Source organism: Strongyloides ratti, assembly GCF_001040885.1.
Source record: "Strongyloides ratti genome assembly S_ratti_ED321, chromosome : 2".
Lineage (NCBI taxonomy): Eukaryota > Metazoa > Nematoda > Chromadorea > Rhabditida > Strongyloididae > Strongyloides > Strongyloides ratti.
Window position 1 is genome coordinate 9,687,962 of NC_037308.1, and position 26,697 is coordinate 9,714,658.

Below are 26,697 nucleotides of genomic sequence, written 5' to 3' on the forward strand. Positions count from 1 at the left end.
TTTTTACACTTTATAATTTTTTTTATTTAAATTTTTAAAAAATGATTTATTAAAATATTCAATGCATTTTTATTATTTTATTTGAAGAAGTTGTATGATTTTTTTTTTTTAAAAAAAAAACTTATATTAACTTTGTATTCTTTGACAAGAAAACTTTAAAAAGAAAAGAATAAAAAATATTTTAAGATTAGATGTAGTGTACAGGTAAATAGTTTTTTTTTTATTTTATAAAAAGTATTGTAATTAAAAATATGCAAAGTTTTATTAGAATCACTTTGTAGGCTAATATTTTATAGATTATTTAATACAGTAATATTTTTATTTTATATAAAAAAAAGTACATTTATGAATATATTCATTGAATATATACTAAACTTTTACTATACCTTGTATATAGCAAATTTAAATTTTAAAGTTTGTCATTAATAATTAAATTATTAAAATTATGTCAAATAACTTCATCAATAAATTTTTTTTTTCAAAAAATTATTAATATTAAAAAAGAATGATACAAGGATACGTTTCTTTTACAATCAATCATTAAATCCTAAAATAAAAAATTTATGAATCCCTTATAAATATATATATATATATATAAATAACTTTTTTTTATATAAAATAAAAATTACTTTTAATAAATGTCATTTTAATTTATAAACAAAAAGTACAAAATTCGTATATACAAATATTAGAAAAATTGTTAAAATATTATTTTATGTATCAATAAACATTGGTATTTTATTAAATAAAATATTGGTATATCAATATTTATTTTGTTAAGTGCAAAAATTTATAAGAAAATTTTTAATTGTAAAATTATTGTAAACCATAATACATTTTTAATGCTAAAATAATAATGTTAATTTTGCAATTACAATTTATTATTCTTTTCTTATAATAGTTACAATTGTTTTATTTATTTTTTTTTTTTGGTGTAAATTTGATTATTGTAAAAAAGTATTATAAAAAATTTATTGTTTTTATTTCCCAATTATACTAATGTACTTTTATATGATAATTGTTACTATAAAAATCCTATTATTTGTTTCATTCATAATTAATTTTTCTTTTACTAAAACTAACAAAGCCAATAATTTATATACAAAAAAAATTTTCTTACTCTTCAAGAAATTAAATGAAAGTTATAGATTATTGGTGATTGGAAAATAACATTTTTATGTTGATCCTTTTCTCCATTGTCTAAATCTTTCAATTAATCCTACAGGATTAAAGCTCGAACATTTTGGGGTTTGAGTTTCTGTTACTCCTATATGCCCCATTTGCTTTTTTTTTCTTTGTGAAAATCTTCTTATTGCTGCTTTGAAATCATCATGTTCTTGTAAATTAACATCACCAAATGTATTTTCAATATTATCTTTTTTAACTTTTAAATTACCATAACAATCACGACTTTCTCTTATTTCTGCTATTATGGCAACTAATAAATCATCAACATCATGATTTAATGCTACTGATATTTCAAAATGTGGTATATTATATTGAAATATTACTGATTTAACATCATTCCTAGCCACATTTCTTTTTCTTTCTAAATCAGCTTTATTTCCAGTTAATATTATTGGTACATTTTTATTTATTTCTCTTATATCATCTATTGCATTCATTGCTTTACGAAAACTACTTTTTGAATCTATTCCATATACCAAGACATATGCATGATATAATTCTTTTTTCCATATTTCCTCATCTTGTAAATTATCTTCATAAAAAATTAATTCACATTCATGTCCATCTATACATACTGAGACATGATTGTCATAATATTCTGTTTCACAAACAAATGTATTTCGATATTCTGATGTTATAAATTGTGATATTAATGATGATTTTCCTGTACCAACACTTCCTACTATACAAATTTTATATGATTGTACTGATGTTGATGGCATCTGTGAATCTGTTCCTGATGTATTACTATTTGTTAATGGATCAGATTGAATTAATTTTGTTGATTCTGTTGAACCAATACTTCCACTACGTGAATCATTTCCCTCACCACGAGAAGACTCCGTCTCAAAAGGTGATGGACTATTTTCATTTTTATTATTTTTTTTTCTTCTAAATGAATCTCCTCTTGAGACGACGGCTCCCTTAGCATCAATCTTAAATTGCCTAACACGTGTATAATCTTCTGAGTCAGGAAGTTTTAAAAATCTTTCCTCTATCTCACTTCTTGTTTTAGGTTGTGCCCAAACATCAGTCCTAACTAAATCAATTCTTCCTTTTTGTAAAGAATACCTTCTTGAAATGTTTGGGGTTGACTTTCTTCTTTCACCATTATTAATATTATCTTCATGTATATTTTTTTTAACTTCCATTAATGGTCGATGACGATGGCGAAAACTTTGTGATCTTAATGGTTGTCCTGGTGACATTTCAATTGTATTATTATCAAAATATATTGAATTTGGGTTTCTATAAATATTAATTTATTATTTTTATTATAGTAAAAAAAATTATTTTTATTTAAAATTATTATTTATAATATAAGAAAAATAATGATAAAAGTGTAATAACAATTTATTTATTTTATATAATATATAATAATTATCACAAAATTAATCAATGTAAATTTTTTAAAATATATATTTATCATATTACTAATATATAAATATTTATAATAAAGTAAATGATATTTTAATATATATCTTAATAATATAATACAAATATAATAATATGAGGTTACATGTAATTTATTATCTACTAATGTTATCATCAAATGTTAAATTTTGTTTTAGCAAGTTGTAAAATAAAGTGTGGTCAAAATGACCGGATGTGACCAGATATATACAAGAAAAAGAATAAAAGCACGATAAAGTAAGGACAATTGATACATTTTAGTAGTAGTTAAAAACGAAAATTTTATAAATAAGTATTTCTACTTATTTCTTCTTCAATTATCTTTATATATATTTTCAATTGTGAGTGAGTGAAAATTGATAACTTTAATAAGTAATTATAAGAAAACTAAAAGTTATAGTTGTTGTAGTTAATATATTTAAATATAAAATATAAAATATATATATATATTATCGTCAAAAAATATTATTTATCTAAACAAAATCATGTTATAATAGTAATAAATAGTATAATGTTAAATAAAATAATCAAAGAATGGAGAAAAATATTATTAGTTTACATGATCTATTTATATATTTTTACTTTAACTTTTAAAATATATTTTTCTCTCCTTTTTTTTATTTAATTTTAATTTTAATGGCAAATAAAATATAAATATTTCTAACTAACAAAAGTATACAAAATTAAAAATAGATTGTAAAAAGTGAAACCTAATAAAAAATAAATTATATCAATTTTCTTTATTTAAAAAATTTAATAACTCTTCCCAAAAATTTTCTTTTTTTTTTTAATATAATATTTGAGGCAATGTAAAATATGTTAAGTATATACCTAGAAATAATAAAAGTTTATTATTCATTTTTACTAAAAATTTTATTCTTAAGAGTTTTCAAAAATATTAGATAATATTGAGGACGGAAGTACAGTATTTAAATTGCTTTATTATTTCACTCTTTTAAAATTATAAAATGTAGTTGAAAAATTATAATATATATAAGCATTTTTATGATACTTTATTTTACGATACTACCTTTCATAAAATAAAACGATGATTGACAATTACTTATTACAGCAATAAATTAAAAAAAAAAATTTTTTTAATTTTATATATAATAAGTTTAATATAATTTTAAAAAATTTACTACTTTTTTTTTATAAAAAAAACTACTAACTAATAAAAAAAAAAAGTAAGCATAATAAAATTTATATATATTTTTTAATAAACCATATAAACAATTAATAATTCTTAATATTTAATTAAAATGACATTTTTAATATCATTTAAAACTACTCTTTCAAAATTTTATTTTTCACAAAAGAATGAAGAATAACTAGAGATGTATAAAAAAAAAGTTTAACCTATTATTTTTTCACTTTTCTTTTAAAATGGGAATAAATTATTTAAGATATTTTAATAAAAAAAAAAATTTTTACAATACTTTTATAACTATATTTTTACATCCACTTGACAAATTTTCTATATCTAAAAATTTTATACAATATATCTTTTAAAAATTGTTAAGATACCTATTGAGATAATTGTTAAAATTGACAAAAAAATGTTTCTCACACCAGCTTTATTTGCAAAATTTATTCATTCTCATCTTCTTTTTTTTTTTTAAAAATATAAATCTTTTATATTGTATTTTATATAATAATAATAAAGTTTAATAAAAGATAATTATATGGATGGTATTTTTTTTATAAATTAAATGTATAGTTAAATAATGAAGACCACCTAATTATATTTATATATATAAATAAATTTTTATTTTATTAATAGTTTTTTTTTTGTTGACATTTTTAAAATGTTTTAAAGATATATTTATAAAATATAGTTTATATAATTTAAAAATAACAATAAAATTTATAGATTATAAAATACCTTAGAAAATTATAGTAGAAAAAAAAATATATATTCATTTAGTTATATAGATTAATGATTGTTTACCTTCTTTTAATTAAAGTAATTATCTCAATTATGCTACATAAACTTTTACAATGTAATACTTTATTTATATTGTTTTGTAAAGCTAAGTTGGATATAAAATATTCTAAATATAAAATAAAATTAATAAAAAAAAAAAAGTATTATATATAGTAATATTAACTTAAGGCAAAAGAAAATTATATTATTTTAAAAGTATATATTCAAAAATTTCTTAATTACTTTCATAATTTGCAAAAATTCTTAACTCTTCCCTATTTAAAGTAACTTATTATGACATATTTGAAAAATGAAATATAATTAAAAAATAGTAAATAATATGGTTCCAATTTACTTGAATTGTTTATTAACTTGTACTTTACCAAAAATGCTTTTACAAATTCATTTTCTCTCATTATATAAGTTGATTTTTCAAAAGTACACTAAATACAATATTATATAATAAATAAAAATTTTAAAGAATATTATTAAATATTACTATGAAAATATAGAGATATTTGAAATTATATATCAAAATTTTGGTTTTTAGATTTTATTTATCAAAGATAATAAGTAATGTAAATAATAGGAAAAAGACTTAAAAATATAAACATTAATTTTCTTAATAAAATTTTTGAGATACAAAAATTTGTATATTGTATGATGTGAAGCTTTTTTTCAAAATTAATTTTAATAAATATATATTTATAATTTAGATTATTTTTTTTTACATTATTAATTTATTTATAAAGATGTATTTAAACATTTTTTTTTTAATAATTATAGAATTAATAATAACTATATATATTTAAAATATAATTTATAATTGAAAAAAGGAAGAAAAAAAAACTTTTTTGTAGGTAATTAAAGAGAATTGAAAATTGATAAATATAATAATAACAATTATATATAATATTTATTTATAAATAAAGTTTTATTAAAAAGTATCTATCAATCTAACAAATCACAAGACAGTAAATAAAATTTTAATAAAAAAAAAGAACTATAATTTATGAAATAAAATTGCAAAAGTGTTGATTAACATTTATATAACTAAAGGTGAATTATAATGATCAAATATTATAACATGACGACCCTCATAAATCTAACAGTAATAATTAAATAGTTAAAAAAGATATTAAAAGTAAATTTAAAAAAAAGAATAAAGAAATATTATATCAATTGAAAAATAAAGTGGTATATTTTTTTTATATAACTGATAACATGTGTATGATGGATATCATTTTAAAATCAAAACAATCAACAAAACAAAAAAGAAAAGAAATAAATTTTTCTCAATATTTTTTATTTTAAATAGAAAAAAAAAATAAAAAAATTTTTACATAGGCAAAATTTATAATATTTTATAATGTTACTTTTATACATTGTAAAAATATATATATATTTATATGTTGGTAATTTGTATTCTTTTCTTAACTAAAATACATATAATTACACTTACAAAAATCTCACTACTTGTATAAAAGATAATATTAAAAAAGATTCTTTTATTTAAATAATTATTTATTTTATAATTGAAAGAAATATAAATTTTATAACTTGATTTTATCTCGTAAAATTTTTCCTATTCTACAAATTATTTATCTTTTAAAATGTTTTTTAAATAGAATGTCATTTAAGATATTGAATTTGGACTAGCTTAAATATAAAACAATCATGAATATGTATTATTTTTTCAATATATTTTTTTTTTTATCTTTCTAGAAATAATGATTATAACAAAAAAAAAACTTTTCTTTTTTTTTTCAAAATTTTCAATATTTTTCAAAGCATATGTGGGAATGTTTTTATATAAATCTTTTATAAAATGAATTTAAACATTTTTTAGAAATATAAAAAATTTATTAAAAAGTTTTTACTTTAAACTTATTCTATCTTTTAATGATACACATTTCTTTGACAGTAAAAAATAAGAATATAAAAAAAATTTTTTTTTTTGATTATTTTTGTGTATTATTAATTTTTTTTGAGGAACAGTTTTTACTTTTTTTCCTTAATTACTAATAAGAATATATTAATTGTAACATGGTGGTTTGATCAAAATTAAGTGATTTTTTTTTACAGTTAAAATAAATTTTTAACTTAATTGAAATATTTTATGAGTTAAGTAGTTAAATTAACTATAAAAATAATTACCTTCTTGAATATACACTTTTTCCAGGATGATGCTAAATAATGTAAAAGAATAACAAAAAAATATTTTAATATTATGTAAAAAATATGGTTTTTAAATAAAGTAACGATAAATTTTACTTAAAATTTTAATTTTGTCTTATTTATTTGTATTAAAAGTGACTTTTATATTAATACTATTGAGTATATTTTTTTAAATAAAGAATAGTAATACATTTACTATATGATAATAGATTATCAAATAATGACAAAAAAAAAGTAATAATAAATTATAATAAGTATTTTGGGGTATTTTAACACATAAATATTTATTCATTTTTTCTTTCAGCCCCTTAAAACAGATTGGACAGAGTGTAGTTAGATAAGTATATATCATGGTAAGTTAAAAAAGAATAAATTATCTAAGATAAGATATAACAAAGTTTATCAATAAAATTATTATCCCTACATTTTCAATTTTAAAATGAGAATAACTTCTAATAATTTTGAAGGTTTATCATTTTCATTCATTCTTTTATACATCAAATAGATGTTTAGATAAATAAAATTTATCATAAAGTTAAAGTAATTTTATGTTTCAATATAACAAAATCACAATTAAATAAATAAAAAACAATTGATACTATGGAAATGAGAAACTTATTATTATAACTTTTTTTTTTTTGATTACAGTGATTCTTCATATCACGAAGAGATATTATGTTACTTAATAGAAATAAAATACAAGTTTTATACTTAATATATAGAAATATTACACATTTAAAATTAATAAAATATTTTTTAAATATCATCTTTTTTTGATTATATTCATAAAAAAAAAGAAAATTTCAAGTAACAACAAATTTTTCAAAAAAATAAAATAAATTGTAATATAATAAATGTTTTTTCTATTAAATAGAAAAAATATATATATTAAAAAATACCTTATGTATTACTTGTATTCAAGAGATATTATAAAACTATGAAATTACTGTTTTTAATATTTATTCATTATCAAATAACGATGATTGTTATTATGATACCTTTTCAGATATCATTTACAATTGTAAATAAATTTTTTTTTATTAAACAATACATAAATACAATTTAATATATTTTTTTTTTGCTTATTCATATATTTCTTTTTAATTAAACTTACAATAAGTATGTCTGATTATTACTATGTGAAATTTTGGATCTTAATGTTGGTGTAACTAAAGCATTATAATTGTATGGTCTGTTATCTTTTAAAGTGTTTGGTGATAAATGAGGGGAAGGATATGGTGACATATTATTTCCATCATTTTCAGTTGATTCTGGAGCTTGTGGTAATTGACGATGTTTTTTACGGTATTGAGGAGAAATTGAATTTCTTGAAGTAGTATTTATATTATTTTTAATCATAATAAATGAAAAATTTTAAAATATCCAAATGCATTAGTTTTTAACTAAAAATAATAATAAAATAAAATATATATAGCATTTGAATTAAGATTTTAAAGGTGCATTTAAATTTCTTTTTCATTAAAAAAAAACATTCAAAGAATCATAGTAAATTAATGATGAAAAGAAATGAGAAAATAAAGAATATATTTAAATATTTTTTTTTAAAAATATGTATAATAAAAATACATAAATGAAAATAACAAAGAAGAGTTGCCTATAGGAAACTAATTATCATAATTAAATAAATGTAATTAAAAACATTCATTTTTAACAAAAGTAATATAGTGTGAAAATTAGAAGATTAAAAATTTACTACAACTTTTTCACATTAAAGAAATAATTAAAAGTATAACAAATTAAATTTAACTATATGTTTATATTTTATTTAATATATTCAATATGATATTTTATTCAAATAATCATTAAATTTAAAAAAGCATAAATACTTTATTAAAAAAAAGAAATCACTACTTTTTTTTCTAATTTAAAATTTAAAATAAAAAAAGAGAAGAAATTTGAATATTTCATGTTACACTTTATACCAATTAACTTTCATTAAAACATTTTTTTTTTTTTAAATAACAACAATTTTTTTTTTCTTTCTTACTTATTCGTACACTTGACAGTGTAAAAACTAAAAAAAAAAATAAATTTATAAATAAAATTTAGGGTACACAATATAATCTATAACAATTTAATATCAAAATTCATATTACAAATAAAAAAGATATCATTTTTCAATCAAAAATTGAATAAACAATATTAAAATTGGTCTTTATGATATTTCATTAATTTATACTTTCTTCCATATAAAAGTATATAAATATTTAAAAAAAAAATATTTAAATTCTTAGAAATATTTATATATATAAATATATAATTTTACAGATAGATTAAAAGAACAAAAATTATTAAACATATGTATTGTTAAAAAAAAATAATAATAAAAATAAATTCTAATTTTCTATTTTAAATAAAATGATAATTTATTTTAAAATAATTGCATGTTTATAACAAAAAAAAAAGAGTAATTTTTTTAAATATCTATATTATGTAATTTATGTTTCTAGAAGATGTATAAATAGCCAAAAAATAATATATATATATATGTCTACATGAAAAGTATGCTGTTAAATAACATAAAAAAAAATAAAATAAAATTTACAAGTTTTAAAAAGAGATTGGGACTAAAATTAATTTTCTCGGAAATGTGCAAACTTTTTTGAGGTTCGTTAGTAATTCCAATCCTTTTTAGATTATTTATATTTTGCTGCAACATTCTATAAATATATAAACTTTTCATTAGTATGAAAGAGGAGAAAAGTGATAAATTATGTATTTTTCATTCTTAAATTTAGGCATATAAAATTGAATGTAATAATTTATACATACACATATATATACACATATATACACCTATTATAAAAGAATAAATCAACAACATTATTAAGTATGTATCTTTTTTTTTTTAAACATATTATATGATACTATAAATTTCTCATTTAATCACCCATAACTAGTTAGATTATATGCCATATTTATATTTCAAAAAAAAAAAACAACAAATTTCAATAAATGTTTTCACCTAAGAAAAATCATATGTTTTTTTTTAAAAAAAAAAACTATTTTTATATAAAGATATTATTAATGATAATAAAATCAATTTAATTTCTTATAATTAAGTTAATTTAAAATAATAAAATATATATACATATATGTATATATAATGTCTTCTGATACATAATAAACTTTATTCTAAATTTGACATAATTAAATATGGTAAATAGCAACAACAAATGGAATTAATAAATTTTCATGAAAGCAACATACATTTTATTTGATGGATTATTTTAAGTCGTAAATGAGCAAATTTAGTAAAATTATATTTTTAAATTAAAAAAATAGCATATTATTGAATATATAACTATGAAATACAAATATACAAAAATATGAGTAGGGACAAAATATTTTTATATTTAAACATTATTTTTCCTCAGTTTTAGTTATATTATTTGTTTTATAATTAATGATATAAAATATGACAAAAAAATATTTTGTTTTGTTAAAATATTAAAATATATTTATAAAAGTACTATGAGTTATAAAATTTCATTTATGTATTTATTATTATTAAATATAAAATAAAGATTAAAAAATACATATATATATTTTTAAATAACAGAAAATACAATTTTTTTTTTGTATTAATCAAATTTATAAACGTCATATAATTAATACTTTTTTTTAAAGAAATAAAATATTTAAAAAAAATAAAAAGTTTATTTGTTTTGACTCTTACTAATTAAGAAATTTTACTTTTTTTTTTCAAATAAAATACTAAACAATATCATCTAATAAATATATATTGTGTCAAACAAGTTTTTCCTAATCAACGCATCATTTTCTCATTAACATTTTGTTATTAATTAAATACGTGTATAAGAAAAAGGTAATATATATATATATTATAAAATATTTTATTATTTCTTGTTCATAAATATTATATACAAAAAGTAAAATTTCCTGATCATTATTTCACAATTAATATACAATATGAAATATTATATATAATTTTTTTTGTATATTTTAAAATATATATACACTTTTCTTAGTTTTTTTTTTTTGGTTTTATTATTAAAAAAAAACAACATATACGCATTAATATTTTTTATAGCTAAAAATTGACTATTATTTTAGAAATAATTTTATGAAAGTGTTTTTATTATTTTTATTAAATATATATATACATATTTATCTTATATATTAATTTAAAAATAATATTAATTATACTTTTCTTGAACTTTATAAAACATATTTTGAATGCCTATTTTTATAAAATAATTTTTGTAATTAAAAATTATTTAAATAGAAAAAGAGGATGTCTGCTACATCCGGTTTACGATGGTTAGATGAGGAGGATCAACCTCTTGAAGAGTTATTAAAAGCTTGTTATGTCAACGACACTACAAAAGTACTTTCTTTACTTCAAAGTGGAGTTAATATTAATGATTCTAATGATGACAAAGATACTCCATTACAAGTTGCTGCAAGTCAAGGACATATATCTTTAGTTAGTTTTTTTTTTAATCTATAATAAATATTATGAAAATAATTAATTATTATTTACATAACTTTTTTTTATAGGTTATATTATTACTTGATAATGGAGCAATAATTGATCAATCTAATAAAGTTGGTTATACACCATTCCTTCATGCTTGTAGAGAAGGTAGAGATAAAATTGTTGAACTTTTAATACAACGTGGTGCATCACCATACAATACAACATATTTTGGAGCAACAGCATTAACATTAGCATGTGCTGGTGGACATATTGAAGTAATAAAATTTTTAATATCTATAAGATCAGAAGTAAATCCAAAAATTAAATTAATAAGTATTTCTCCAACACCATTAATGGCTGCTGTTATTAGTGGTAAACGTATGGCATGTTCATTACTTGTTACCAGGGGTGCTGATATTGATGCATCACATCCTAATTTAGAAGGATTAAATGCATTAATATTATCAGTTATTTGTAATAATCCTAATATAGTTTATACACTCTTAGATATGGGTGCTAATCCAAGAAAGACAATTGGAACAAAAAAAAAATTAGATGCATTACAATGTGCTGAGTATCTTAAAAATGATAATATTATTAATATAATAAGAACATTTTATGGTAATAGATTTTTAAAAGATACTGTTGTAAAAGAAGTTGACTTAAGAGATGTTATAAAAGAAAATGATATAAAAAAATTGTCACAATTAATAGAAGAAATGAAAATTTCTAAAAGAATTCCATTTTATGAATATGGAACAACATTATTAATGTATACAGTATTCCTAGGAACATTAGAATCATTAAAGTTAGTTTTTGAAGCATTTGGACAAAAAGATAATCAGGAAGGAAGATATGGTATGACAGCATTAATGTTTGCCATAATTATTGGAGATAATGATTTTATAAAATATCTTCTTCAAAAAGAATGTGATACAAGAATACAAAGTAATGACTTATTTACAGCACTTGACTTAGCATACTACTCTACTTATATAGATAGAGAAACTTTAATTATGTTACAAAAATTTTATTATATGAAATATCTTAATAATAAAAAAGGAAATTTTACAAATTTTGAAAAAACAAGAAGCAGTAATACATTTAATAAATCATTAATGCAACCAATAAAAAGTGGTCTATTTTCAAAATTTAATCTTAAAGTTGGTTTTTCTGATTCATATGAAAATGAATATAGTAAAAAGTATAACAATAAAATAAGTGGTAGAGATAAATTTTTTCAAGAATATGAAACAATGAAATTACCTATAAATAATTTAACAAGATTTATTACAGCTGATGAAGTATTAAGAAATGAAAAAAATTGTGACATACTTCATGACCCAACATATGATGATTATATTAAACTTGCATATAGAATATCATTGGTATGTTTTATTATTAATTTTAAACAAAAAAAAAATAGTGTATATTTTGTTTTGAGAACATAACTTTATACAAAAATATTATTAATATTCACTATGAGATATAAATATATAAAATTATTATTCTTTATAAAAGTAAAAGTGATACTTTTAATAATAACTTTTAGTTCCGTATTACATATATATATATAAATATTTTATTAATCTAAAAGTTGGCATAACTCTGCCTCCGGTAACTGTGCAACAGGCCTAACACCACTTAACAAAACTTTATCCTTCATAAATTCAGATACTTCATCATAAAATTTTGTATTAAAAGTTTCAACAGATCTAGTAAATATATGATATGTTGAACATTTATTTGGTCCTGATGTTTCAGCTAAAATCATATATTCATACTTATTTCTTAATGTTAAACCACCACCTTTAATTAAACAATAATTATTTTCCATTATATCCATATCACTTTTTATAATATTATCTTCTATAATTATTGTCCCATTCATCTTATGAATATTTCTATTTTTACCATCATCTCTAAAGAACATATTAATTTTTGTTTTTTTTGTTGATTTTGATGTTTTACCAATTTCCATACCAATACATGTAGCTGTTCTAGGTGATAAATTTGATGTTATAATACCACTTTCAAGTGACTTCATTTCCATTAATGTTAAAACAGTTGAAAATGTTTTTTTTATTACTGATGGATTTCCAAAAATTTCTGTCCATGGTCCTTTAATTTTTGTTAATTGTACTGGAATACAAGCATCACATATTTTATCATTCTCCTCCATCTCCTCATCCTCATCATCATTTTCATTTTTTAATAAATCAACTACAACCTCTTCCCTACTGTTTTCCTTTTTTCCAATACCTTCTTTTCTATGATTTTTCATTAAATCATAAACACCCTTGTCTGATGATATCATAGCACCTTTCTCAACTAAATATTTTTTTAATTCTCTTAATGTACTTTTATCTTTTTCTGTTAAACTACTGACATCACCATTTTCAGGTATTTCAATACCATATAATTGTTTAAAAATTTTTTTTAAATTTTTATTATTAGCTAACATTTCCCTATTTCCATCACCATGTTTTTCAGCAAAAGCAGCTCTAGCAGCTGTTTTGGCAGCATGTTGTCTTACAGGATCTCTGGCATCATCAAAAACTTTTCCCCCTGTTTGAGTATCCTCTACATGATTATCATTTCTATTTTCATCAAATGGATTATTAATTAAAGATGATACTGCTTGACTTTGAGATACATTAGGATCAACCTCAACTGTAGGAACACCAGCATACTTATTTTTCATTTTATTTAAAAATGCTTGTTGTTGTTGTTGCATAAGTAATGCAGCACCAGCCTGTTGATTTACCATAGCTTGTTGATATTTTCTTTGAGCATCTAAATATTCAATTTGTGCCTGTGAATAATGATTCACCTCATGTTGATGTTTTTGAAGATCTTGTAAATATTTTTGTTTACGTAATGCATTTATTGCTGCTGCACCACCAACACCAGCAGAGAGATTCTCTGTTATTGGGGTCATTAAACTAGCAACCATTTCTGGAGACAATCCAGATGGTATACTTCCAGCCATATCAGCAATATTACTAGATGATGTTGGAAATGAACCACTTAAACTATTTAAAGATTCTAAAGCTTTTCCTGCTGATGAGGATGAATATTGTTGTTGAATATTTTTATAAGCTTCTAATATAGGATCATTTGCAGAACCACCTCTCATACTAGATGGTGGAGCTCTACGTATTTCTGGTCCTGTCATTCCTTCATCAATAGATGATGATCCTTTATGTGAAGAAGTCCTCTCCATTTCTGGAAACATTGTTTTAACAAATGCTCCAGCTAAATTTACAGCAAGTCTATCTATAGCTAAAATAATTAAATTAAATAATTATTTCAAAGTTTTTTTTAAAAAAAAAAAATACCTTCATTAGCTTTTTTAGAAGTATCATCTTTTTTTTCTCCTTCATCCTCTGAATATACATTTATTATAGGAAGTAAAAAAAATAAAAATAGAAAGTAACAAATAAAATATTTACCAATCATATTTTTAATTTAAAAAAAAATTATTTTTTTTTCTAATAAATATGTATTGGTTAAAAAATAACTTTCTGTTTCTTAGGCTATATTCAAATATATGTATATATTAATTATAAAGTAAATATTATAATAGAAAAGTTTAATAAAAATTATATTTTTACCTGAAACAGATAATTTACAAAATTATAGTAACGACCTGATTTAAGTGGATATTTTAGATGATAATGACCTAAAATTTGAAGAAAATTTTCAAATAAATGTTAATAAATAATTTAAAGATATCCATGTTAAAAGTAGATATAGTTCATATTTTTTGGATACTATATATTTAATTTGACATGATAAGAAAGTGATAGATTAGTTTTAGGATAAGATTAAAAGAAAGAATAAATGTTTCATAAAGTAAAACTTTTTGTGAAATCGGTCATAATACTTATATATAAAGATGTTTAATAATTATTTGGCCTGGATCTATAGAAATATAAAGTTAAACTAAATAAAATTATCATTAGTAAAAAAGAGTATTATATAATGTTAAGGTCATGTACTTAAACTAATATATTACATTTATTTTTAGATATGGATAAAAGATGGTTTTCTATTGAAACCACATCCTATTGGTCTACCATGGAGAGAAGAAAAGGAGCTTGGTGTTGATATGGAGATTAATGAAATAAATAGACGTAGTATTAATAATTCTAAAAAAAAACCAAGTTTTTTATCATTAGCACAAAAAAATTGTTTTGAATATGGTTACCTTAATAATATATTAAAAAATTACCATGATTCAAGAAAAACAAGTAATAATAGTATCATTTCAATTGATTTTGATAAAAAACGTGATGACATATTTATGAGAAGTAAAGATAATTATAATAATTCTTTATTAAAAAGTGTATGTAAAAAGAGTGTTGATGATAATCGTGGAAGTTTTAATAATAGATATTCTAATTCTAAAGAAATTTTTTCTAAAAGTAACAATAATTTATTTGAAAATAAAAATAATATTCATAGGTAATTTTTATAATTTAAAATTATTAATAAATAATATATATATTTAGTCTTTCAATACAACCAACACAATTAAATACCAATAATTCATCTTATGAAGATTCTTATAATTATAAAAGATTTCCTTCAATAGGAAAATTGAGTTCATCATCATCAATAGTTATAAATCAACCAACTCAATTATCATCATCTTCAAATACTTTGTTACATCAACAAATGATATTAAATGATAATAATTCTTCCAAGACAAATGTTAATATATCTCAAACAGATAGAAAAAATTCAAAAAGAAATATACAATCAAACTTTAATTCTTCCATCAAACTTGATTCATTTACTGGAATTAATAGTGAAAATATAAAACAAATATTTTTAGAAAATGATCTTGAGAAATATATAGAAAAAATTGAACAACATGAAATTGATATGGAAATATTTTTAACATTAAATCGACAAGATCTTATAAATGTTTTTGAAATAAAAACTAAAACTGAAGATAATATACACTTAACAACAATGCTTAATTTAATAAAATATTATAAAAATCTTTACAATATAACATAAATAAAATATTGTACATAAAAACAAATTTATTACAAAAAAAGAAATAAAAAAAAGGAAATAAATAAAAAGTAATTCTTTTGTAATGACAAGATTGTATTATATTATTTTATCATTTTTTAAATGCTTCACTTTATAAATCAAAAAATTCATTTAATATATCCATTCCATCACCATCATCAATAGAAAGAGCATTATGGATAACTTGCGGTTGTACTAAATCTTGAGGTTTTGCATAATCAGAAATTTGAGTATGAAGATTATCAACAACTTTTTCAGCCAAATTTATTTCAGCTTGAGATGCTTGAATACCATGCGATAAGGTAACAGGTGGTCTCATGGATAATCTTTGATTTTGTAAATAATTTAAATCATTCAAATGTACATTTCCTTGCCTTTGCAATTCTTCAAGAGTTGTAAACTGTTGATATGTCTTCACTCCTATGAGATCTTTAATTTCTTTAATTATTCCACAATCTACGCCAATATTTTCAAGTGTTAGTATATTATCTATTAATTTGTCATCTGGCACATCTTTATATAAATCATATTTTGATACCTCTTCATCATCTGAATCTGAATCATCTTTTGTCTTAAATTCTTCCATGGTTTTTGAATGTTCACCATTTGTAATTTCATCTAATAATTCATTAACTATTTTAATATATGACTCATCACAATCTTTAATTGTGTTCATCATTTGAAAAGCCAAACCTGTATTTTCACGACTACCATAACAATTATAAAACATATCTGAATCTTTTTTTGTCATTGAAGCCCATGTTGAATCATATTGTGGTGCAAATGTTGTAAATGGACCATAATCAAAGTAACCAATGGGTGTTTTAGCTAAAGCTATTGGTTCATAATTTGTTAATAAACCAGGTGTACCCCTTTCTAATTTTCCTACTAAATCACCAATCGTATAACTAGTTCTTCCTACATGTTCATCACTTAAAACATTTAAAACTGTTGCACCATTCTTATTATCCAAAAAAGCTAATTTTCCTTTTAATTTTGGAACTTCTGTCGTTAATTTTGTATTACCATTTGACAAATCACTAAATTTCTTTCCATCATCATCAAAAATAAAATGCCTTAATTGTTGGGAACTTCGTCCTCTAGGTGGTATAATAGGATAAACTTTAGGTGGTTTTAAACCAGCTTCTTCGTGGGTAACTTGTCTTCCAAATGGAAGAGATACTCTTAAATATTCTAGGTATTTTTCTGAAAAATAATACTTTGCTATTCCTTGAAGTTTAATAGCAGCAAAATAATATATTGTTGTTGGTGCATTATATATCATAGCATTTTCAGAAATTAAATTAACATCGTTCTCCATGTCACGTACTGTTTTATATAAACCATCTTCAATTTTTCCTCTTATTGTAAGAAAATCCATTGGATTAGTTATAATTTTATCATATTCAGGTGCATCAGCAGATGAAACAGGATATGCAAAATATTCTTCTGGATCTTTTGCTGATAACTTCCTTAATATATGATTACAAAATAATTGAAATGGTGTATAAGACCTATAATTTGGTTTTCTATTTATTACAGGAGGTGATTCAACAACTGTACTTAATTTAGTTGTTCCCTCTTCATTAATTAATGCTTTTAATTTTCTTTCCTCCCTTTCTTTTTCTTTTCTTTCTCTTTTTTCAGTACTTCGTTTTTTTTTTAATCCATTTGTTGATATACTATCTGGACTTTCAGCACGTTTTGTCTTCCTCCTTTCACGTTTACTAGAAGATCCACCCATAATATCAAATTCTTGTTTTAAATTTTCACTATTCCCATTATCTGATTCATCATTTGTTCCATCAAAACCATCCCCTTTATCACTTCTTGGTGTTGATAAAATAGATTTTCGTTTACTTGATTTTTTTAATGCTAAAATAAATAAATTTAATTATAAATATTAAATAAAAATATTTTTATATTAATCTTACATGGATCAAGAGGAGGTCTTCCTCGTTTTCTAGTCACTTGAACTGTTGGTGTTGATTCTTCTGTTTTAACACTTGGAGATTTTTCTTGAATATTAATATCAACATTATCTATCTCCTGATTTTCCATATTTTTTTTATTAAACTAAAAAAATTTATAATAATAATGTTATTATAGTACAAAATAAAGTAAAATTATTCATATTATATAAATAATTATAACTATAAAATTAATCAAATCTACTACATTTAAAAAAAAAAAAAAAACCAAACAAAAATTATTGAATAACTTTCTCTTAACAATATATTCTTTGGTAACAAAATTCACAGTATAATTTTTTATCACTATATTATTATTGAGTGTGTTTTAATAATGATCAACAGTATTTAAAATATATTTGATATACATATACACAAATTTTTGTGTATGTGCATATGTAAAAATATGTTTCAGACAACAAGCCAAGCAAACGGACGCATATCTAATTTATATTGGAGAAATATGTATAATGTTCTGTGTAGATGCCTGGCACAAGAGCCTACCTTCATTATGGGTATATCACTGTTTTCTCTACTATTTTATGTTACACTCTTGTACACACACATACGCAATCAGTTCTAATATACATATTTTTCATCCCAATTCAAACAATTGCTAGTAATTTTGCATTATCATTAATTATCTAATTGTTTCTATTATTTTTACAGGCATATTATGTCCCAACAGGGTCATCAACAAAAAAGAAAGATAGATGAAATAAAGAAAATTGCCTTAAGTATTAGCAACCAGAATAAAAATATTTCACTTGAATTGTTAAAAAATCTTCAATACAGGCAAGCTGTTGACCGGTATGTTTTGAGTTCCTTTTCTTCTTTGTCTTTTTGATAGAGAAATAGATTATATTTGTATAGCATTTTATTCTTGAAAACTTTTTTTTTTATATTTGATAATAAAAAGATCATTGATCTTATAAATAAAATATATTTAATAATATTTAATTATTATGAAATTTCAGGTTTATGGAAAAATGCAAAAGTTACTTAGAAGGCAGTTCTAGTGATGATGCAAAATTAATTCTTTCTGCAATGTGGAACTATGGTGTTTATGGACAGGCCAAATTTCTGAGAAGTCAAATGCTATCTGTTGATGACAAACCATATTTTATACAATTTTTTCAAAATTCTATAAATTTATTTGGTGAAATTGTACAGAATTATCCTTCTCTTGATTATCAATGTCGTATGAAAATGGGTGATCTTTGCAGATATGTGTATGATATAGATAAAGATAATAAGATTTATATTGAACGCGCTAAATGTTATTACGAAATGTTATATAAGAGTAATATGGAAAATGGACATGTTCTTAATATGATTGGTTTAGTTCAAATTGAATTAAAACGTCCTTTACATGCTTTGCAGATATTTTTTAGAGTACATATAAAATTTAGTAATTATAATAACGGTATAGAAAATGCCAGACAATGCCGTCCAACTTCTGATCGTGAAATGGATAATGATTTTGTTAAAAAAGTTGTTTTATTTTTAAAAAGTGATATGGATGTTGATGCCATGCAATTTACACAATTTATTCCTCCATATGTTTCACAAACTGATGTTGAAGCATTATTTGATTTTTATCTTACTACTGTACTTCTAACAAAAATATCACTTTTCCAAGTTGTTAGAAAAGAATCAAATGAGATAAAAGATCAAAAATCAATTATTTTTATGATTCAAACAACTAATGAATTTACACAATCTATATTACGTTTTTTGAATAAACAACCTGTCGATACAACAGAAAAAGGAAAAGCACTTCAAATTTTATTATGTTGTTGTATGATAGATTATTTTGATTTGTTTTTTAATTTAGCACCTATACAAGAATTAAAAATTCCACCTTTGGAAAAGGATAATGTTAATAAATTGGCATATCAATTTTGTGATTGTGCTAATAATATATTTGGTTGTGATTTAGAAAAAATATACAAATTAGATTGGAGTAAAAAAATGTATTTTTGGAATACACGCCATCCATCATTAACACAACATTTAAATATTGCCACATCTGTATCTGCTTGTTTTATCAATGAAATACGCAGAAATGCTAATAGTAGTATTGTAGTAGAAAACAATCAATTTGCTATTAAAGATAATTGCCTTTCAATTGGGGGGATTAATGGAGAAAGTATCTCACGTGCTTATTTTCGTCATGTTGAAAAAGTAAGATTTGCACAAACCATGATTCCTGCTTATCTGGTACCAACAGAAGATGTCTTTATACATCATCTTGGTTTTTTAAAATATATGAAAAATAAGAATAATGTTCAGATATGTGTTGATCCATATGTTGTTAGAGCACTTGATTCACAAAAAAATGTTGATCGTGGTGCTAGAGCTGCTTTGTCATGGTTAGTTGAAAATGAAAAAGATATTATACATTTTGACAATATCTATGTATTTCCAAAAGATTTTCCTGAGGTAACCTCTAATAATAGTCAATCATTGAGAAGTATGGTTTGTAATTCTGAAAGATTTTTAAAAAAAATTGGTAACCCAAAGGGTAGTGAGTATGTACTTGCTGTTTTGATGGTTTATAGGGATGCATATGGAAGAATTTCAACTAATGAAAATATGCAAGATTACTCTTACGAAAATTCTATTATTCATGTTGATAATTCTGGTAAGTTTTTTTTTTACTAATAAAAGTGCAATTATATAATTAATTTTATGTAATTAATTTTCTTATTATTATGTAAAATATTGCATTTATTTATTGTTTTTTTTTTATTATTAATACTCTTGAAATTAATTAATATTTTTAGGTATTCTTATTACAACAATAATGAAGTTTAAACATTTGATTGATTTAGTAAATCCTAATTCAATTCGCTAAGTCATTACTGCTTTTATTATTTACTAAATTACTTGACGCTTGAGTCTATGAAAGTACCAGCTTATCATTGTCCTTTTATTTATTAAACTAAAAAAAAGGATGAATATTTTTTATAAAAAAGGAGAACGTGATAACATTGAAAATAACAAAAGATTAAGAGGATTTCTTCTGAATAGAAAATTTAGGATGACGATTGTTTCCATATACAGAAAATAGCTGAACATATGACTCAAAATGACAAATTTTTAAAAATAAATACAAATTTCTATATTTAAAAAACGAATTGTATTTTTTATCATAATAAATTCACGTTAGATTTAATAAATTGTACTTTTAATGTGATCAATTATAATAATATATAGTTGAGATAAACAATAAAGTTATACTTTTAATAAGTAAGTAAAGACTAAATACAATATAAAAAAATTGTACCTATTCAATAAATTTTTTTTTCTCTTTTTTCCTATAATTTTTGATTTTTTAGCGTAAAAAAAAATTTTATTTAAAAAGTCATTTTAGGAGTCTCCAACTTTAAAAGAGATCCAAAAGTTTTATTTATGTAAAAAAAATTTTTTTTTTTTTGCCTTTTATTTTCTTTTATTTCTCTTTTTCCTCTTTTTTCTTATTTTTTTCTTATAGCTTTTTGTTTTTTAGTGTAGAAAAAAATTGTTTCAAAATTTCAAATATTTTTTTTTATCTGATTCCCCATGTTTTTTTTATGTTAGAAAAACTAAGAAATTTTGAAAAAAAATTTTATTTACAAAAGTTATTTTAGGGGACACCAGATCTAAAAGAAATCAAATGTACATTACTTAAAAAAATAATGTGGTATATATATATATATTGATGGCAAACATAAATGAGATTCTATTTTTTTATATTTTGATCAGGATATGACACTGGATGGTCTCCTCAAATACATTAAAATGTTAAAAAAAAAAATAACAATCTTTAAAGGTATGATAAATTATATGCAAATAGTAAATTTTAAGATTAATAAATCTGCATTTTTTTTTAAAGTTATTTTCACTTCTCAAGTTTATTATAATTTACTTCATATACTGTAGCTTTCTTTTCTCCTGATCCTGTTACAACATACTTGTCATCTGCTGAAATATCACATGATAACACACTACTATTTTCTTTTAATTGAAATATGTTTGCACCATATGGAGCTCTCCAACAATTTAATACATTGTCTTTTCCTGTTGATATAAAGTATTTTCCTGTACTGGCAAATTTTAATGACAATACACAACTATCATGCATATGAAGTGTATATTTAGATCTATTAACATGATTTAAAACTTCAATTGTTGAATTTTCCATTCCTACAGCAACCCAATCATCTGTAGGTGAACAACCAAGTGAAAATATTTGATGACCAAATTCAAATAATTCTAATTGTGAATTTTCCCTTAAATCCCATGATTTAACAGTACTATCTAAACCACCAGTCCAGAGAGTATATCCATCAAAAGATAAATCTACACATGATGCTCCTTCTTGATGGCCAGGTAAAGTTGCAATAAGTTCTTGTGAATCAATATTCCATACATGTATTTTTCCATCAGCATTACATGAATAACAATATTTGTTATCTTTGGAAATAGCTAAAGCATAACAAGCTTGACTATTACTATCTAATTCACATTTTATTTTTTGAGCCTAAAAAAATTAATATTAATTATATATTTTTAAAATAATTAATATAAATTACCTCTAAATCCCAAATAGTTATTTTACTTGCTTCTCCACCAACAATTAAAGTACTACCGTCTGAAAATAGTTTACAAGACCTAATATAATTATCTTTTAAACAGTCTAATGTATGTAATGGTGATTTAACACCATCTGTTTTTGTTGTAATATCCCAAATTTTGACACATCCTTTACCACCAGTGTAAACATTTTTATTTTGATTGTCAATTGTCACAGCACAAACCACCTCACCATGATTTAAAGTATGAGCAACTGTGAAAGTTGATGGAATACCGGGACCTGTAAATGCATCTGAAGGAAAGTTAACTGGTTGATATGAACCATTAGAATCTGTCTTGAAACTATATGATGGTTTAACATTTGGGCCTCTTCCAGTTAATGCCATCATATGTGCTTGAAGAGTAGGATCAAGAATATTAATATTTGACCTTCCAGCGGCAAATGATGCTAAATTAGGATTTGAGAGTAATTGTGAAGCCATAGCATCCATATCAGTTGTTGCTGTATTATTAGCATTAAATTGTTTCAAAGCATTTTTTGAATCTGAACTAAGATTTGAGTGAACTGATTCACGACCTTCCTGCTTAATTCCATTTGATGAATTTAAACCACTTTGTGGATTACTATTATCATCATTTGATACATCTATTTCTAAATCACCCTCACTATCCTCGAGGCGTTGTTTCTTTGATGATGAAGGTTCCATTGATGGTGATTTTGATTTTGTTCTTGATTGTGATCTAGTTTCATTGTTACCAAGAGATGATAAATTATTAGGTGTTGTAATAGCAGGAGACATTGATTGTTTTAATAAATTCATATTAAGAGCAGGATTCATATTTGCAGCAGCAGCAGCTGCATATGCAGCCATGGCAGCTTGATTCATACCACCAGGACCACTTGCCGCCATTGCAGCAATAGCAGCAGGATTACCTAACATTCCCATATTTCCCATCATTCCCATTTGTTGTTGATGTAATGTACTATTCATTATTTGTTGGATTTCTGAAGCAGATATTTGTTTGGCTCTTTCACTAGCTGTCAAAGCAGATGATTGATGATCAGCAGGCAATAATGGTATTACGGAATTCAAAATTGCACTAAGTCTTTTATTAATTTCCATTTGTTTATGCATTTCCATACTAACATTAGTAGACATTTCAAAATACATCATATAATGTCGCTGAAGTGTATCTTTTTCCTGTGATACTTTATCTAATTCAACTCTTAATTGTTGAAGTTGATTATTCATTTGATTGAATTCTTCCTTAATTCTATCTAAATAATCAGGTATTGATGATTTAAATCCACCAGGATTAGGTACTTGAAAATTGTTGGGAGGCATATTTCCGTTACTTACAGGATGACGCCCAGGAAACATAGTAATATTTGTATATTAATTAGTGTATTAATAAAATAATAAACAAAAAAAATATTATAATATTTGTTTTTGAAACTTGTAAAATTGAACAATTACTAATTCCTCTAATTAATATATATTTGAAATGTCAAATCAAGTATAGTTGTAAAATAATGTATTAAAAAAAAAAAGATTCCTTTTTCTTTATGATAATTAAAATTAGTAATAATAAAAAATTAGTAATAATTCTTTTTTGTTCTTTGTATATATCTTGGTATAGAAAAACAAATAATAAATAATATACAAAGGGCAATGATATTAAAACTTTCTTGATACTTCTTTAGTTTAAGAAATCGTATTTTTTTTTTATTTATAATATAGTTTTTAATATTTCAATTGAAAATGAATGATTGATAAGTTATTAGTGCAATATTCTGAAAAACCGTAAAAAAATATATATATAGTTTTTTAATTCCAATATTGTTTCTTTTATTTGAAGTTAATTTTATTGATAGTTAATGAGTATATATATGATATTGGTAATATCTTTTTTCTTTTAATGTAGGATAAGGAAATATATTTATTCAATTGTCGTTTTATATTCTCCAAAAAAAAAAAAAAATATTTAGTTAGTAAAAATTATAAAAGTCAAAAAATATATACTACTTTACGTATCCCTTATTATATTAAATGGCTTTTCAATAAAAATACTGTGTTAATTTCTTGAAGTGTCCCGAAGGCACTATCACTAAAAAAGAAAGAATGATTAAATGTCAGTTAAAAATTGAATAAACGCGAATAATGCTAAATACACTAATAAGTATATCTTCAAAAATAATTATATATTGGTTTGGGATTAAATTATAGAAATTAGGAAATTTTTAATTAAAAAATAATAAAAATGAATAGAGTTTTTTGTTTCATTATCCAAAGAACTAACATTTATCTTCGTATATTCTCTCTTTTCTTCACTTATTCGTTAGCGACGCGACATACAAATATATATTTATATTATCGGTATGTATATATTATATGCCACAGTTCGCAATCAACGAACGCATACGCATATATTTTTTTTTTGATTTTAAGGTCGCGCAACTTTCCTTCAATTGCAAGTTTTAAACATTTAAAAAATCAACGTAGTATGAAAAAGTTTGTTTATATAAATGTTATGCGTGTTGTTAGTTATAATGTACAAATTATACAAAACGGCCTTTCCTCTATCAACATAGATTTAACTGACATTGGCAGAAGAATGTAAAACATATTATGTAAAACACATATATGTCAGATGCTTGAAGACGTGTAACATAATACATATAAGTAGAAAAAAAGGTGTCGATTATTAAATAGATATACTCTACCCACCAAAATAGTTAAATGTTAAAAAAAACTCTTTACTAAGAATAGAAAAAAAAAAAAAAATAATTTTTTTTTGGGAGGTCTTAAAATAATAGCATAATTTAAAATGAGAATTTGTTTTATAAAAAAAAAGCACATTGGTTATTTAGTAAATAATTAAAAATATATACAAAAACATGAGTGTTAAAAAAAAAAAGATATACATTCTCCATTTCACACTCTAGTAGATAGTTTTTTTTTCAATATATAGTTACAGGTAATATATATATATATATAACATACATATTATCATAAATAAATTTTATAAATTTTTATTCATTAAGATAAATAAATTTTAGAAAAAAAAAAAAGATACGGTGTAATATTAAAAATTGTATATTTTAAAGTTAAAAATACAAAAGTTCAAGAAATAAAAAAGATCAAATTATGATAAACTATTTCCTTAACAACTACAAAATGCTCAAAGAACTAATAAATATATTTAGAATGTAACTTTTTATATTAAACTGATAAGAAGGTGACACAAAAGAAGAATTAAAAGTTTCATTTTTAAGATTACATAGTCAGTCTAGTATAGAATTGGTACTTATATATAATAAGATATAACGAAGTAAAAATATATATATATATATATAACATAATGGTCACAGAAGATGATTAGAATTCTTTAGAAAAAAAAAAAGAAAAAATAAATAAGTATAATAATTTTAAATAATAGATATCTTTACTTAATAACTTTTTTTTTATGGAAATGAAAAGAATGATTAATTATTATATGAATTATTTTACATATATAATAAATTAAAGAAAATAATATCGTCATTTCTTTTTTATTTTAATGGTTAATATTTTACAAACTTAAATTATTTTATTATAATAAAAATTGAAAGAGTTGTAGGTTAAATTATCATAACATTTCATTAAATTATTGTTATATAAATGTAATGTTTTTTAAATTTGTTATTTTACACACAAACTATTTTTAGTAAAATAAATAACTTTAAAAAAATATATTTCGTATCATTCAATTCATCTTTCACGCCATCATTAAAATTTCATTCTCAGTAAATTTTTTAAAATAAAAAAATCTTAAAAAAAAAGTACATAAAGCTTAGTACAAGATTAAGATAACCTTTACTATTCAAATATAATAATAAAAATATAATCATTATAAGATAAATCATCTCAAATAATTATTATAAC

The 26,697-nt window shown here is 21.5% G+C and overlaps 7 protein-coding genes across 7 annotated transcripts; 3 read left to right on the forward strand and 4 right to left on the reverse strand.

The window, feature by feature from the left end:
* Positions 1–1,175: 1,175 nt before the first annotated feature.
* On the reverse strand, positions 1,176–8,065 carry SRAE_2000307300 (Small GTPase superfamily and Small GTPase superfamily, Rab type and Small GTPase superfamily, Ras type and P-loop containing nucleoside triphosphate hydrolase domain-containing protein; the record flags this gene model as incomplete). The annotated part of the gene is made up of 2 exons (XM_024654223.1): positions 1,176–2,436; positions 7,821–8,065. The coding sequence occupies 2 exons, from the start codon at positions 8,063–8,065 to the stop codon at positions 1,176–1,178; spliced, it is 1,506 nt and encodes a 501-aa protein (XP_024507616.1).
* Positions 8,066–10,985: 2,920 nt separating this feature from the next.
* SRAE_2000307400 (Ankyrin repeat and Ankyrin repeat-containing domain-containing protein) lies at positions 10,986–12,622 on the forward strand (the record flags this gene model as incomplete). The annotated part of the gene is made up of 2 exons (XM_024654224.1): positions 10,986–11,177; positions 11,252–12,622. 2 exons carry the CDS (start codon positions 10,986–10,988, stop codon positions 12,620–12,622), a joined length of 1,563 nt encoding a protein of 520 aa, XP_024507617.1.
* A 134-nt stretch (positions 12,623–12,756) lies between these two features.
* Positions 12,757–14,633, reverse strand: SRAE_2000307500 (Hypothetical protein; the record flags this gene model as incomplete). Its single annotated transcript, XM_024654225.1, has 3 exons — positions 12,757–14,456; positions 14,513–14,560; positions 14,627–14,633. The coding sequence occupies 3 exons, from the start codon at positions 14,631–14,633 to the stop codon at positions 12,757–12,759; spliced, it is 1,755 nt and encodes a 584-aa protein (XP_024507618.1).
* A 384-nt stretch (positions 14,634–15,017) lies between these two features.
* Positions 15,018–16,202, forward strand: SRAE_2000307600 (Sterile alpha motif/pointed domain-containing protein; the record flags this gene model as incomplete). The annotated part of the gene is made up of 3 exons (XM_024654226.1): positions 15,018–15,029; positions 15,205–15,641; positions 15,689–16,202. 3 exons carry the CDS (start codon positions 15,018–15,020, stop codon positions 16,200–16,202), a joined length of 963 nt encoding a protein of 320 aa, XP_024507619.1.
* Positions 16,203–16,332: 130 nt separating this feature from the next.
* SRAE_2000307700 (Bromodomain and Protein of unknown function DUF3512 family-containing protein) lies at positions 16,333–18,700 on the reverse strand (the record flags this gene model as incomplete). The annotated part of the gene is made up of 3 exons (XM_024654227.1): positions 16,333–18,095; positions 18,155–18,296; positions 18,695–18,700. 3 exons carry the CDS (start codon positions 18,698–18,700, stop codon positions 16,333–16,335), a joined length of 1,911 nt encoding a protein of 636 aa, XP_024507620.1.
* Positions 18,701–18,732: 32 nt separating this feature from the next.
* Positions 18,733–21,050, forward strand: SRAE_2000307800 (Hypothetical protein; the record flags this gene model as incomplete). Its single annotated transcript, XM_024654228.1, has 4 exons — positions 18,733–18,809; positions 18,929–19,000; positions 19,168–20,837; positions 20,980–21,050. 4 exons carry the CDS (start codon positions 18,733–18,735, stop codon positions 21,048–21,050), a joined length of 1,890 nt encoding a protein of 629 aa, XP_024507621.1.
* Positions 21,051–22,076: 1,026 nt separating this feature from the next.
* SRAE_2000307900 (Si:ch211-81i17.1) lies at positions 22,077–24,153 on the reverse strand (the record flags this gene model as incomplete). The annotated part of the gene is made up of 2 exons (XM_024654230.1): positions 22,077–22,718; positions 22,771–24,153. The coding sequence occupies 2 exons, from the start codon at positions 24,151–24,153 to the stop codon at positions 22,077–22,079; spliced, it is 2,025 nt and encodes a 674-aa protein (XP_024507622.1).
* Positions 24,154–26,697: the final 2,544 nt, after the last annotated feature.